Source organism: Manacus candei, unplaced genomic scaffold, assembly GCF_025592945.1.
Source record: "Manacus candei isolate 608988 ecotype Guabito, Panama unplaced genomic scaffold, ASM2559294v1 h1tg000009l, whole genome shotgun sequence".
NCBI classification, from domain to species: Eukaryota; Metazoa; Chordata; class Aves; order Passeriformes; family Pipridae; genus Manacus; species Manacus candei.
Window position 1 is genome coordinate 526,453 of NW_026138057.1, and position 15,139 is coordinate 541,591.

General features: G+C 40.6%; 1 protein-coding gene across 7 annotated transcripts in view; it reads left to right on the forward strand.

Annotated features, from left to right (window-relative positions):
* NAV2 (neuron navigator 2) overlaps positions 1-15,139 on the forward strand; it is a 210,088-nt gene that overhangs the window by 150,031 nt on the left and 44,918 nt on the right. For all 7 annotated transcript variants that reach the window (XM_051777240.1, XM_051777241.1, XM_051777244.1 and 4 more), the window contains 3 exons: positions 7,231-7,369; positions 12,427-12,718; positions 13,631-14,333. In XM_051777240.1, coding sequence (XP_051633200.1) covers positions 7,231-7,369; positions 12,427-12,718; positions 13,631-14,333 — 1,134 coding nt within the window. The remainder of the gene's footprint in view (positions 1-7,230; positions 7,370-12,426; positions 12,719-13,630; positions 14,334-15,139) is intronic.

The window sequence follows — 15,139 nt, forward strand, 5'->3', positions numbered from 1 at the left end:
CCAAAAATATGGTTTATAGGTTTTGAATGCAAGAGAGGGGGCTGGTAGCTGGTTGTAGTATTGTACACTAAATTTTGCAGACCTAGCTGGGAGTTCCTCCAGCACTTGGGTCACAGGCTCTGGTTTCTCCCCTTCCCCGAGGCTGTGGAGGTGCCAGAGGAACCCTGGTTGTGAACAATGGCCAAAAAAACAAGTTCCACCAGTCAAGCACTTTGCAACTGAATAGAGTTGTGCTGGCTGCTGGCTCAGTGACTCCAGACAGCCACGGCTGAAGGGGCTCTGAGCAAAGCCTGCAGGTGAAGAAGGTGCCACTGGAATATCTGCTTCAGAGCAGGATGTGATGAGGTTCAGTGGAAAGTCAGATTGTTTCATGAAGCTTTAGAGTGTTTCAAATGGTAACTCCCTGAGATTACCTGGCTTTAGCAGGTCCTGTGTGTGTGTGCTCATTTGTGTTCAACTTTGACAATGGTTTGGTCAAATTCCTGGTTAGATTTTAAGGGACAAAATAAAATCCAGTGTTATTTTCTTAAGATTATTAGCACTGATATAAAAAGATTAAATGAAAGGAGCATGTGTGGTTTTCTAGCTTCTCCAAATCTTTTCTAACCCAGACTTTTTCAGCGCTGATTAATTTTGTTCTGTGAGTTATTCCCTTTACAAATAGGTATTTTAAATGTAAATCCTGAAACCTTATCTTGATGAATTCTAAACAGAGCTTGACGGAGAGCTGCTGACAGTTACCCGAATAGTCACTAAACATGAAAACATCTGAAGAGCTCACAGGACATTTCCAGCGCTTCAACTCTGCCCCAAAAAATGTCATTAAAAGAATTGGCTTCAAGATCAATTGGATTCTGCTCCAGAAAGAACAACTGGAGATGGTCTATATTAATTTTTCCTGGTTTACTTTTCATGGTCTGGCTTTACAAAGTGTTTCAAGGTAACAGTCCTGTCGCTGGGCTCCTCTTTTGGTTAGAAACAAAGTGGTTTATGTTAACATACCTATAATGAGATGTAAGGAGAGAGTAACTGAAGACGTGGGGGAGGTGGGTGATTAATAACAGTGTAAAACACATTAACCATGCAAGAGTCTGTATGTGATTTTTGGATTTCTGACACAGTGATCGGTATTGTAGGCAGTTCCAGAAAAAAACAGTGGAAACTGAAATATTTACTATCTTGTGTTAGAGCACATTTAATTTTTCCTTTTAAATCTTTGAAGATGCTGTGAAGTTTCGATCATTTCGTACCTTGACCTTTTTTGTTGTTGTTGTTCTCCTATCAACTCATAAATAGTTAAATTTTTAGGTAGAAGAGGATAATTGCCATGTTTCCACTTGAAATATTGTAAAGCCCCAAGGCCCTTTCTTGGACAAATATATTTTTCAGCAGCTCATTGTAATTTTGGTTTTGAGTGAAGATCCAACAAAGTTAAAATCCACACCCATCTATAGAAAAGATGCATTCTCAGCCTTTAACAATAGCTTTATTTAGTAGGATTTTAATGGCTCCTTTGCAAAGGGGGAAGATTTCTGCAGCGAGGGGACTATCCTAGGGATCACAAAATGATTTTGTTTGCTGTCCAAGCTGACAAAGGAGAGCCAATTCTGTGGATGATTATTATGCAAGATGGAAAAGTGCTGATAGACTGTGGAAAAATACAAGTCTGAGCCTAACCACTTTGCAAACCTGTTTCAAAAAGCAGCTTTGAGTAGCTGATCTGGTGCTGTAGGTGGGTGATCCATAGTAGCAATGTTGTAAGTTGCGTTAGGGTGAGCGGAGTGAGGTGGGGAGGGAGAGGAAGGTGTTTGGTTTCATAGAGAGCAGGGGGCAGGGTTGTGGGAGTTTTTAAGTGGGTGGTTGTATAATTTCCATATATAATACACTTTTAAGATTTTTGTAGTTTTCAGTAATCAAAGTAAAGTTTCAGGTGATTGATCAAATAGAGAAAGGAAAGCCCAAACATTTCAGCTTCAGGTTATGGTTGAGTAGACTTTTGCTGACATCAGAAATTATTAATTGCAGCAGCTAAATTACAAAGATGTTATCTTGGCTCTGGGAGCCAAGAACACCATAATTAGGGCTGTTAGATGCCCTATTCTGCTTCCTTGCTTATGACTTTAACCATCAAGGCACTGGATCAAGGTAAAAGTGAACTAATTTATGTGGAGGGCTTGGGGTGGCTTGAAGAACAATGTGAAACAGATACCTCACTTTGGTAACAGTTACCTCTTCCCCTGGAGAAGCCTCAGTCTTCACCCATGTGTCCATCTTTATCCATGGACATGGAGTAGTGTGTCCATGGTGTGTATATTGTACCAAATACAGTGATTTGGTGCAAATAGTGATGGACTTATTGGAGGGAAGAGCTTTTTATGTGTAATGGATCACTGCCAAGCAGGTTAAATAGTACATGTGGTTTAATTGCAATACTTTTTAGCTGTATATGTTGTATGCTTAGAAAGTTGCTTGCATTAGCGTGTAATTTAGAGTTTGGTGAATTCTACGTGCATCTCACATTAAAACCAGCTCTCTCTGGTGCTACTCCAAAGTGCAGCATCAATAATGATTTATGTAGGTTTTCAAAATTATTTAGAATTTCTTAAGGTGTTTTCTTGTTCTCTGAGATCCTGTTGTTTTTCTAGCTAGAGACTGAGCACTCCTACCCCCCTACTGGAGGGATACTTCTTAAATAAAGCTGGATCTGAGATGTCTGGGTTTAGGTGACACAGCATCTTCCCTTGTTAGAACAGCTCTGAGCATCATAGTCATCAACACGCTTACAAGAGCTGTGTTGCTTAGCTTCTGGCACCCAAAATGCTAAACATCTATCTTCAGACCTCTTATTTTATTTTAGTAACAGATTAGTAAACTTGAAAATACAGAGTTGGAGTTGTTCATAGTTTCCATCGGAACATAAAGGACTTAAAGCCCAGGATATCCTTCAGGAGAAGCCACAACCGTCAATGTATTCAGGTGCATGTTTCTACCTTTGTCCTCAGGCACGTGTCCCAGTTCAGAAGGGCACTCAAATATTTTCATAATGCCTCAGATTGCCCAACTGAAGCCAACAGGACTGGTTGATGCCAGAAAAACTACTTATGATTAACCTTAAACGCATTCTTTAGATGCTGATGAGCTGGGGGCTGTGATAGTTCAAGAATGGTGAGTGCTTGAAAACTGAATGTTTCATATTCTATACATTCAAGATAGGACTATGAGTCCCACAGAGAAAAATTATTGTACCTAATTTTTTTTTGCCCATTGCCATATATCCATAAGAAGGAAATTAAAGCTGTTGAGCATGGAAAACATTGTTATTGTTGATACTATTGTTATTGTTATGGTTGTTATTATTTTATTATAGTTTCGGAAATAGAAAATGTTTTAGTTGCTACACAGAACTTTGGGAAATGAGAAGCATATTCTTTTATTCAGTTATTTTATTAACTGTTTTGTAACCTTATTTGTAGACTTATAAAATCTAGGAATTGTAATTGCTTTATGGTACAGGTTTTGCAACAGAAATAAATATCAGGTATAGGACCTGTTTTCAAAACTGAAATTTAGAAGTAACATGGCTTTCAGTATTTTGCATTGTAATATTTAATTGCCTACTCTAAATAAAAAGAGGCTTTAAAGAAGTCTTTCAGTCTTTTTCCAAATCTTCAATTATCCCCTCCCTAACATTCCATGGATTTCTTTGTGTGGGCAGCATATCCTTCATTCAGTTTGCTGAAAAAGATTTTGGAAAATAGCAAATAAAACTGCTGTGTTAAATCTGGCTGTCTGACTTTCTCAGACTCAACAGGTCTCACATTGTGAGTTTTATTTTAACATGTATTTCTATTTTGTATTACGGTGTATTCCTCTTTAAAAGTATCCAGGTGAAGGCAAATCTAGGAAACAAAATTATCTCTTTCCTTTAAATTGTAGCAACACCAGCACTCTGAAGTGCAGGATTTCTTTCCAATCAGGAGAACTGGAGTTTATCCGTGGGTTTATCGAATATGGTTCAGAAAATCTTTTTGGAAATCCAGAGCCTTTTGTGTAACTAGGACACTCCTGAAAGTCAATCAGGGCTGGCAGGAGAGTATTTTCATGAGTTAGAGAACAGCAGATGAAAAGGCTGCCTCAAGGCTCCATGCCTGTGGTAGGAGTCAGCAGTGGGTCCCTGTCCCTCCCCATCCCTGTTCTCTGCCAGCAGAGCAGTGTGGCTGAGCATCCCAAATTTCCTGAAGACAAAAAGTGATCTGACTGGGGGAAGCTGTTGATCTGAGTTTCCCAGCTGGCTTATCTGCAGGGATATGGGGAGAAGGGGCACAAATGGGGATCAGGGATACAAATGGCTGTGCTGGCAGATTGCTGAGGACCTTCACTGGGAACAGAGCAGTAAGCAAGGAGTAGCTGCCAGCAACAACCCTTTCTGTGACATGTGGGGGAGGATGTCCCTGTGGTTCATGGGGTCCGGCAAACTGGGCTCAGTTCCCTCAAAGGCCTTACATAGATGTGGGTGAACAGAGTACTCCCAAGTAAGCAAAAAGCAATTAAAATTATTAAATCATCATTAAAACTCATACAGGTAGCTGTTTTGTAGTGCTAAGTGAGAAAAATGAAATGATTCTCCTTTCAAAGTTGCCAAAGTTTATGTAGTCAGACTATAGTCATGGCTGGGCTTCGTGAACGAAGATTTGGGGAGGGCTCTACCCACGTTTGTCACAAGTGTGCTGGTGACTAAAGAGGCCAATTTGAGATAGGCACGTCCGGTTGCAAAAGGCACAGCAGAGACTCCTTAGGTGGTAAATTCTGCAAGACACGGTTCTTTCTGCATTGTCTTTTCTCCTCAGGGGTGATCCTGCTGCGTTCTCAAAGGCATCAGCAGCATTATAGATGGGGTGTCTGCAGACCTCCTGATTGGAGGCCAGAGTAGACCAGTTATGGTGATCAATATGGCCAAGGCTGAGATGTTGTTTCAGGGAGTCCTTGTGTCTTCTCTTTGGGGCTCCTCTCATGCAGCAGCTGGTGGCAAGTTCACCATAAAGCAAGATCTTAGGGAGGCGGTGGTCCTGCATCCTGGAGACGTGCCCTGCCCAGCACAGCTGTGTTCTCAGCAACATGGCCTCAATACTTGTGACAGCTGCTTGTTCTAGAACAGATGGATTGGTCACATCATCTGACCACTGGATGTTTAGGATTGTACGGAGGCAGCGTTGATGGAAGCGTTCCAGGAGTCGCAGGTGGTGGCTGTAGATGACCCATGATTCAGATCCATATGAGAGAGTAGACAGCACTATGGCTCTGTAAACACTGATCTTGGTGCTTTTCTTCAAGTGTTTATTTCACCAAACTCTTTTATGAAGCTTTCCAAAAGCTCTCTATGCCTTTGCTAACCTGTTGCCCATCTCTCCATCAATCTCACCATCCGAGGAGATGAGGCTACCAAGGTAATTAAACTGCTGGACTGATTTGAGCTCTGATTGCCAATGGTGATGTGGGGATGATGGGGGACTTCCTGAGGTGCTGGTTGATAGAGAACTTCTGTCTTCTTTAAGCTGACTTCCAACCCAAAGAGCTCAGAGCCCAAAGCCTCTGCAAAGCAGGATGTTAAACGCTGCAGAGCTGCTTCTGTGTGGGCAACAAGGGCGGTGTCATCAGCATAAAGCAGCTCCCGGACAAGATGGTTTAAGGTCTTGGTGTGGGCCTTCAGTTGCCTTAGATTGAATAGGCTTCCATCAGTACGGTATCGGATGTAGATCCCGTCCTGATCATCGAGGTCTGCAGTGGCCCTTTGGAGCTTCATGCTGAAAAAGACTGTGAATAGGGTTGGTGCAAGAATGCAACCTTGTTTCACACCAAAAATCTTGGCAAAATCCTGGCAAGAATACTCTTGAACAGACTAATACCCACTATAGCAGAAGGAATTCTACCTGAAAGCCAGTCTGGTTTCAGAGCCAGCAGTAGTACCACAGACATGGTGTTTGTTCTCAGACAACTGCAAGAGAAGTGCAGGGAGCAGAACAAAGGTCTCTGTGTAACCTTTGTTGACCTCACCAAGGCTTTCGATACTGAGAGCAGAAAAGGTCTGTGGCAGATTTTGGAACGTTTAGGTTGTCCTCCCAAGTTCCTTAAAATGATCATCTCACTCCATGAGGATCAGCATGGCCAAGTCAGATATGGCAACACACTTTCTGAGCCCTTTCTAATATCCAAAAGTCAGACTATAGTAAATCAGTGGTGAAGCTATGAATAAAGTTCAGGAAGCCAGGGATAGGTTGCCTTTCTTTACATAGTTCACTTCCTCAACACACAATTCAGTTTGAAATGCATATATTAACTGTTCAGTATATCAGTTTGTGAATGTCTTTCACTCCCCCAGTCAAAAACCTCACTGCAATCTCTGCTACAAGTTTGTAAACCAAACAGAAATGGAATAGGGAAGAGAGTCTGGAGCTCCCAAAATCTGAAGCTGAGGTAAAAAATAGAGAGCTGCCAGAGCTCTTACCTCTTGCAAATGATCTATGGTGTGTATATATTTACTAATTTCCAGCAATAATTACCTATCAGTGGACTGAAATGTCTTCACAGAGGTATTTCCAGGACCGTGTTTCAATCCTGGCTTCATTGTTCTTAGAGATGGAGCATTTGTAAGCCAGTTTATAAATCTCTTCCTTGAGCAGCTTACTTTTACAGGCATTTTAGGAGTGGTGGATCTGGCTCAGTTGTTAGATCATTTTGATTCTTCCTGTTCTAACACTCAAATCACTTCAGGCATGGACTTTTATTTTGTCGGTGCTTTGTGTGTCCTAAACTTCCAGTTACACATTTTTCATTTACTAGAAAATGCTGGAAGAAGGTAGTCCTGATTAGTAGATCCCCTTGAAAGGGGTGTGTGGTACAGCTCAGGAGAGTTATGTACCCTCTGAAGGACTAAACTTTCATTCACTAAGATTTTCTGAGACTGGTGATGCTGTGGATGGTAGATCCAGGTTGTTGCCCAGGTCTGTGTAACATTCAGGTACAAAAGATTGTTTCAGGATGATCTTTTTCCTGGCATTTAAGCTCCATCTCTGTTTTACAGCTGAGCAAGTCAGTGCTATGTCTGCTTGGAGACTGTAGAATCATAAACTGGTTTGAATTGGAAGGGACCTTGTAGAAATACTAGTTTTCCTTTTGAATGATGTTTTGTCTTTTGATCCTTATTTTCCTACCTTCCTTGTGCTTTTTCTCCAGCTGGGACGACAGCAGCTCTGTCAGCAGCGGGATCAGTGACACCATAGATAATCTCAGTACTGATGACATTAACACCAGCTCCTCTATCAGCTCCTATGCCAACACACCTGCTTCCTCCCGCAAAAACTTAGATGCACAGGTAAGATTTTTGGTTTATACAAGTAACATTGATATTTATTATCATCCTTGGCATTTACAAATATTTCCTCCATGGGGGAAATCTGTGGCATCTCTGCTGCAGTGGTGTCACAACAAAGGCTTTTTGCCTTCCTAGAAGCACTGCTGGACAGAAAGCTGATGTAAATGGGATTTATTCTTTTTTTTAACTCTAGAAAATGTATTATGTTCTTTTCTTAAATATTCTTAGAATATTTATATTCTAAGAATTTAATAAAGTCAATATGAAACTTTAAGGGTTATTTACACTTCCATCAGAAACGTAAGCATGAAATAGATTTTATTAAATTTCCAGAGCTCTCTGTTACTGCAGGCTTTCTATGTTTGGCAGCATTTCATAGGAGGATAAATTTCACATCCATCAGCAGGATACATGTACATTTTTTGCTCAGATGCCACGCATCCAAAGAGGGTAGAACAAGGGAAGGTATCTAACAGTTTTTCATTTATCAAATAAGCTGCATAACACAGAGTTTTGCAGTAATATAAACTGCTCTTTTTTCCCCAATTGCACAGAATTTTGTTTGAAAATGTGAAGGACTAGAAAGTCCAGCTTTGTTCTTTGTATACCCTGCTTGAGGGACTTGAGTGTTGTGTGCCAAAGCCACTGGGATGTGGTGACTTGGCATTGCAGCAGGTAGAGGAGAGGGATGTAGGTATATGACCTTCTCCTCAGTTTCCTTCCTCTTTTAATCTTCTCCAGTCCTGTTCATTACAGGACCCTAAATCTGTTTTTAATATCAGTTTTAATGTAGACCCGTGGTTGCTGTGAAGTATTACTCTGTCTGCAGGACTGTGGTGCAAGCATATAGTAGTCTTTGTTCCCTTGCCATGAAGTGAATATTTGAGCCTCCATTAAGGGTTTCCAGGTAGCCTCTGGTTGTGTATCAGCCATTTCATGTGCACTTTGAACTGCTAATACAAGTCCCATACAAGTTGAGAGGAGTTAAGATCAATCAAGTGTGTTTGTCAGTACCTAGCAAGAGAGTAAGATGGACAACTAGAAGTATTTTTTGACGGTTGTTGCAGTCTCAACATTGCAATACTGCTGGGGAAAAAAAGAAGGGAAGAATAGGGAGACATGACTAAACATTAACCTAGGGAAAAAAAACCAGAAACTCATATGACTTCTATCATCTGATGGATCAGATTCTTGGAAACACCTCTGAGAGATCAAAATCTGTGTTGATGAACCCCTCTTCCTCCTCCACAAGTATTACAGCATCCAAGAGGGTGCAGACAAACACCTGAAGAAAAGCAGCTGGAGCTTGTACAGGCAGTAGAGTGTAGGTATAGGAGGAGGAAACTATGAGCCAAGAACGTACAAGTCATGTTTGCAGGTTTTTTATGTGTATCTGTGACCTGCTTCTCTCCTCAGTTTTCATGAATGATAATCCTTATTCTAGGTATTACTGTTATTGTCCATAAAATAGTCCATTTTCGTTTGAGCAGAATATCCTAATCTTGTCAACCAAGGGAATGAAAACAGCTTGGAGGGATGGAATGTTTAGCTTTCAGGGTTGATTTTTTGCTGCCCAAAGTAGTCCTCAGAGCTCATGATGCAGTGAATGCTGCAGAGACACATTTTCTGTCTTGCCTGGAGGACTGTATGATGGCCTGTGCCCAGGTTTGCCTTCCCCAGGATGGTGAGCCTTGAAGGACCAGCAGATATCTGCAGAGGAGTGTGGCCTTTTCTTCTCACCACTGCTTTGGTTTTCCTAAATAGGAGGCACTTTTAAGCTGCTATGATTCTGTCACATCTTTTTGAGATGGTACAGAAGTTGGATTTCAAATAATTAAAGAAGGAGCTTGAAGCTAATACATGTGCAGCTGGGAGTTCAGGCAAATAATGCAGCAACATCAAAGGGAGAGAGCCTGAACTTGTCAATGTCTCTGATAAAATCAGTAACTCAGGCAGAATCATCTCTGCAAAGGAAAAAGGCATAGTTGCAGTAGGAAAAAGACTGTTAAGAAACTGATCTTCAGAGCTGCTGAGTACTCAGGAGCTGTAGTTGCCCCATCTTTGAGAAGCAGGACTTAAATATGATATTAACTCCATCTTCATAGATGTTCACAGTTGTAGCCCCTTTTTGTAGCAATGCAATGAAGGTGTTTGCAAGTTGTTTCTGAACAAGTTAGTGATGGGAACCAGAATTTGCTTTACCATGTTCCCGTGTCTTGCTGTGATAATGTCAGGCACCAAACCACTTAATGTATGAGCTGTATTAGTTTTGGGGCCCTAATATTTTTTCCTTATATTCCACAGACTTAGATAAGTTACTTTTTAAATGTAGTATACCTTTAAAGTCACATCATACACATATTTTACAGAGAAATTAGGACCTGGTGGGCATTTGAAAATAACTTATTTAACTGAAATAAGATTGAAGAGAGAAAGAGACCAAGTAATAAATTCACTCAAGTGATGGTAAAAAGATCAGAAGATGGAAGGGTTCCTTTAAATAGAAAACAGCAGCATCCCTACGCAGTTGAATCCAGGCAACTTCTCAGCAAAGATGTGTTTGGTCTGTTCACAGCCTCAGGACTAGATTTACAAACCTGTAGGAATAAGTTGAGAAATCCTGGGGGTTTACTCCCAGCTCAGTGGGTTGCAGGCTTTGCTTCCAGCTCATGCTCGCTGTGTCTTGCCATGACCTCCAGCAAACAGTATTTCCACTTTCACCCTTCCAGGTGGGTGGAGTTTCAGCTGCAATCCCTAAGCCAGGTTTCACTGTGTTTTGGTTTGATTCCTTAGTTATGTTCCTGTGCTGTTCTCAGTTTACCATTAAACAGAAGCATCTCTGGCCAGAGGCTTCAAAGGTGGAGGTGCAGCATTTCAAAGGCTACAGAAGAACTTTGGCCGTGGGTGTAGTGGTGGAATGAACTGGAAGAGAGCAGAGGTGGAGGACTTCTTGCAGTGCTGTTCTCTCCAAGGAGACTGTACTAATCTTATAGATGTAAAAGAGGGGAAATATAAAGTACAAGAGTATTTCCTAGTCAACTAAAACTAGAGTAAGCCCTTTACTAGCAAGTAGGTGTATGCTCTTGAAGTAGTGTTCATGCTCTTGGACACTGATGGTCCAGACAAGGAACTTGAAACAAGATACTAATGTGAGGGGTGGTGTTTAGGTGGTTTTGTTGGTTGATTATTTATTACTTCTTGCCTGTGCTCTCTTCCAAGGTCTGTAAATGTAGGAGATTTGCATGAAACGATGATTTTGGAGAGGCTTAGGACATAGGAACAGTCACACTGTGAATTTATTGCACACCTACCAGTGGTCAGGAATAGAAAGCTAACCCATCATCCCCAAACCTGGCATCCATACAAAGAGATGGGACTTAGAAAGCAGAGTCTCATTCAAACCTGTACTGAGTTGCTCTCTTTGAATGGAGAGGCAGGGAAACAACTTTTGCACGAGGAAAGTACAAGAATATAATATTATCTAAATCCAAAATTCAAAATGCTTCTTAGTATAATGACCAAATATGTAGATAAATAACCCAAGCTCAAACTGTTTCCTCTGACTGAAGAAAGACTATTGTGATATGTGGTGTCAGCTTTCACATACTGATTGCTTAACTAGTTTTTCAGGCTTTAAAAAAAAAGTAATTACAGTAAAAAGCAGAGGAAATGCAACCAAATTCCTCTAAATTCTTTAATATTAATGGTGTGATCTGGTAGGAAAAGTCATAAACTTAAAACATGTTTTAGGAACTTAAAAATAAAAGAGCATTTTGCTGAAGGCACAGTAAGTGATCTTGCAGCCTTTCCTGTGCTGTGTTTTTCTGATTATCCAAAGGGAATAAAGGCTGTGAGCTTTATAATGCTTTGGGATATTTAAAATAATTTCCTTTTATGTAAATTATACCTTTTGACTACTGCAGAGTTCTGAGTGCATTCATCTTCTGCTGAGGCTGCAGGGCAGAGATGGCACTCAGCACCTGACCAACTTTCATCAGCTCCTACTTGGGAGCTGCACGATCAAGTGTGGAATTGTTAGTCTCCCATGGTGTTACAATGGTTGGAGAACACTTCAGCTATGAATTTTCACTGGGTCGGGGTCAAATGTGGGGATATTTGTCATTTGTGCCTGATCACAAAATAGCTTGTTGCGGTGTTACCAAATTTGACAGATTTAATTAACAGCATTTGAAGTAGGAGAAGTAGAATTCTGAAAGAGCAATCGTTAGCAATAGGAAATGCTAATGTATGGGGAATATGTATATATAGGTTAATAGATTTAATTTAAACATTTCTGAGAATTTGGCAAAGATTTGCTAATGAGAAATTTTTCTATTTGACACTGAGCTTTGCAAAATTCTCCATAAGAGACTGGTGGCACAATCAGTCTGTGCAAAGAATAGGGAGAAAAAACAGTCTTATAAGAATTGCATATAGATTAAAAAATAGGATAGTTAATGTATTTAAGTTAGTCTTGAGTATTGTTAGAAAATTTTGGGGGATTCATTTATCTTCAGTTCTTGGGTCTCCTTCTACTATGTTAGGTTAGAATTAACAGCATTCCACATCTTCAAATCTGTTCCAAAAGCTGCCTCCTCATGCTCTGGAGATCAGATTGCCAGACAAGAGATAGGAAAGCAGCAGGAACAAAGGAAAGCTGGCTGCACAGGTTTGAAACGCTTTTTTGGCATTGCAGTAAAAGGGTTAGTCAGAAATTTGAGATGGAGGATTATAAAAGTCGTGGAGCTGAATGTGTCCTTTATAAATCTAGTGGGGGTTTTTTCCTATTTTTGTTTAGGTTTGGGGTCTTTTCTCCCTTTATTTATTCCAAGGGACATGAATGTTGTGAGGGTTTTTTGTATTTTTATCCCAAACAAATTTAAAAAAGTATGTCATTGCTGGGGTTCATTTCTTGCTCTGACATTTCTTCATCAAAGGCATGTTATGCAGAGATGACTGCTGGGTTGATTATTCAGTTTGAATGCTTCTTATTTATGAAGCTTCTTAAAAGAAAGACCTGCTCTGAAGGTTGTCTTGCAATTCCTTATCTGTCCTAGACTGATGCAGAAAAGCATTCCCAAGTTGAGCGGAATTCCTTATGGTCCAGTGATGAAGTCAAGAAATCAGATGGAGGATCTGATAGCGGCATAAAAATGGAGCCAGGATCTAAATGGAGGCGGAATCCCTCTGATGTGTCAGATGAGTCTGATAAAAGCACTTCTGGTAGGAAGAACACTGTTATTTCACAGACGGGCTCCTGGCGACGGGGCATGTCAGCTCAGGTTGGCATTACCACACCAAGGCCTAAACCTTCAACCACCTCAGGCACATTAAAGACACCTGGAACAGGTGAGAAAAGGTGTAAGACATAAACAAGCCAAAAAGTGTGTTCGGTATGAAAACAGTTTAAATCCTTTGCAGAGGCAGAACCTGAACTTCAGGTAATCCTGTCTGTATTTTTAGGCATTGCTTTAACCTATGCAGCATCTCGTATGTCCACATTTCTATTTCTGTTCATGTGAAAATGAGTATTTCAGATTAGTACACCATGCAAGTTGTTTTCATGACAACTCCAGTCTTAAGCCAAGCTATTTATTGGGCACAGTACTGCCATGTGAAGAATAAATAATATATTTTTAGTTTTTGAAGTCACTGCTAACTAAGAGCATACAGTACACGTGGTTGAGGAGATTTCCCCCCCCCCACTATACTAAACAAGCATGTTCATTTATGCTAAACATAATTTCTGGCTTTTCTTATAAGTGTATTAATGATTTTATCACTTGCAGATGTGTGAATGAAAATTGATTGAGTTTCCATAATTGAGTAATATAATTTAATACCTCTCCTCTTATTTGGATGTGCATAGAATTGTATATGAAAAAGTTGAAGTTAGATACTTTCTTGAACAATGCCTTTTAGGAAAATTATACTAACAGCCTGACACTACTTCTGTCTAATGATAAAAGTGATCAATCTGTGATAGCTACATAGGGAAACTTTTTTTCTTATCTGTCACTCTTACGTAAAGACTGTTCTGCTTTTCATATTCTTGAGGGCAAAGACACCACATATTTTCTCTGGCAAGTCTGCATGTATAACTCACTGGAGTGGCATGTAAGTTCAGTGCAGACTAGATCATAACTTTGAACCACACTCCGGTGGCTAACACGCTTTTGCTTTTCATGCTGCTTTGAGTTTCATCATTTGCTTGATGTTTTCAAGTCATTAAATATTAGAATTCTTTTTCTATTTTTGTAGGGAAAACTGATGACGCCAAGGTATCAGAAAAGGGTAGACTATCTCCTAAAGCTGGACATGTTAAACGTTCCCCATCAGATGCAGGACGCAGCAGTGGTGATGAATCCAAAAAGCTTCCCACAAGTAACTCTAGAACAACTGCTGCTAATGCTAATACATTTGGATTTAAGAAACAGAGTGGGTCAGCCGTAGGCATGACTATAATCACTGCCAGTGGGGCAACTCTCACCAGTAGATCGGCTACCTTGGGAAAAATCCCAAAGTCGTCTGGACTCATGGGTAGGACCACTGGTCGGAAGACTAGTGTTGATGGCTCCCAGAACCAGGATGATGGCTACTTAGCACTTAGTGCACGAACCAATCTTCAGTATCGTAGTTTACCCCGGCCCAGTAAATCCAGTAGCAGAAGTGGAGCTGGGAATAGATCTAGCACAAGTAGCATAGACTCCAACATAAGCAGCAAATCAGCTGGGCTGCCTGTCCCTAAAATGAGAGAGCCTGCCAAGGTGATCCTTGGAAACTCTCTGCCAGGATTAGTCAATCAGACTGATAAAGAGAAAGGGATTTCGTCTGACAACGAAAGCGTGGCCTCATGTAATTCAGTTAAAGTGAACCCTGCATCACAGACTGCCTCTAGCGGAGCTCAGAGTACCCACCAGCAAGGAGTCAAGTACCCCGATGTGGCCTCTCCCACTTTGCGCAGGTAGGCAACGAATTCCTTGGTTGTGCAATGGTGTTAGTGGGACCTGAATGAGCAGGACTCTCCCAGCCAGGCGTGGCTGTGTTTTGCGAAGCACTTACTATTTAGTGTCCTTTGGATTTACACTTAATTTCACACAAACAGGTTGGCCAGTGTTGTGAATACTCAGGCTGTCACACAACAGCAGCAAAAATTTAACTTTGGGGAAAAAACCCAAACCTATCTGGCAGAAAGTTTGCCATTTGTGACTTGAGTCTCTTTGTTACAAAGGTCATACCTGAAGGCTTTTATCCATACAGATATCACAGGAATAAGGGTTTTCTTACCTGAAGGTTGCTGAAGAGTTCTTGCACCAATGTGTATGTAACAAACCTCCAATGGTGGATCAAAGGATAAACTGACAATGGGAGAGTTATCTCAGATTTTCTTGATGACAGTGGCATAATTTGGCCTGCCATGCTTGGATTCACCTAAAGCAATCTTCTAGTTGTGTGGATTAGGCCGGTATGTTGCAGGACTCAACATTTTAGCCTGTATAGAAGAACCCTAAATAAAGTTACTGTCTAAGCTGGGTTAAATTTTGTTATTTTAATACTATTTATTGAACAAAAATCCTATCTGTCTTCTATTTCTCCAAGGGTAGCCCGTACGTTATTTTAGCACTAGCATGTAGTTGGTGAGGAATTAATTTGTTGATGCAGTGTACATCAAAGCCTCAATACTGGTGAAAAGTTCTGTTAATATTATTTCTCAATTGAATTTGACATTGAGTAGCTTGTCTGTTTCAAGTTGCAGTGTTTTGCATTTCA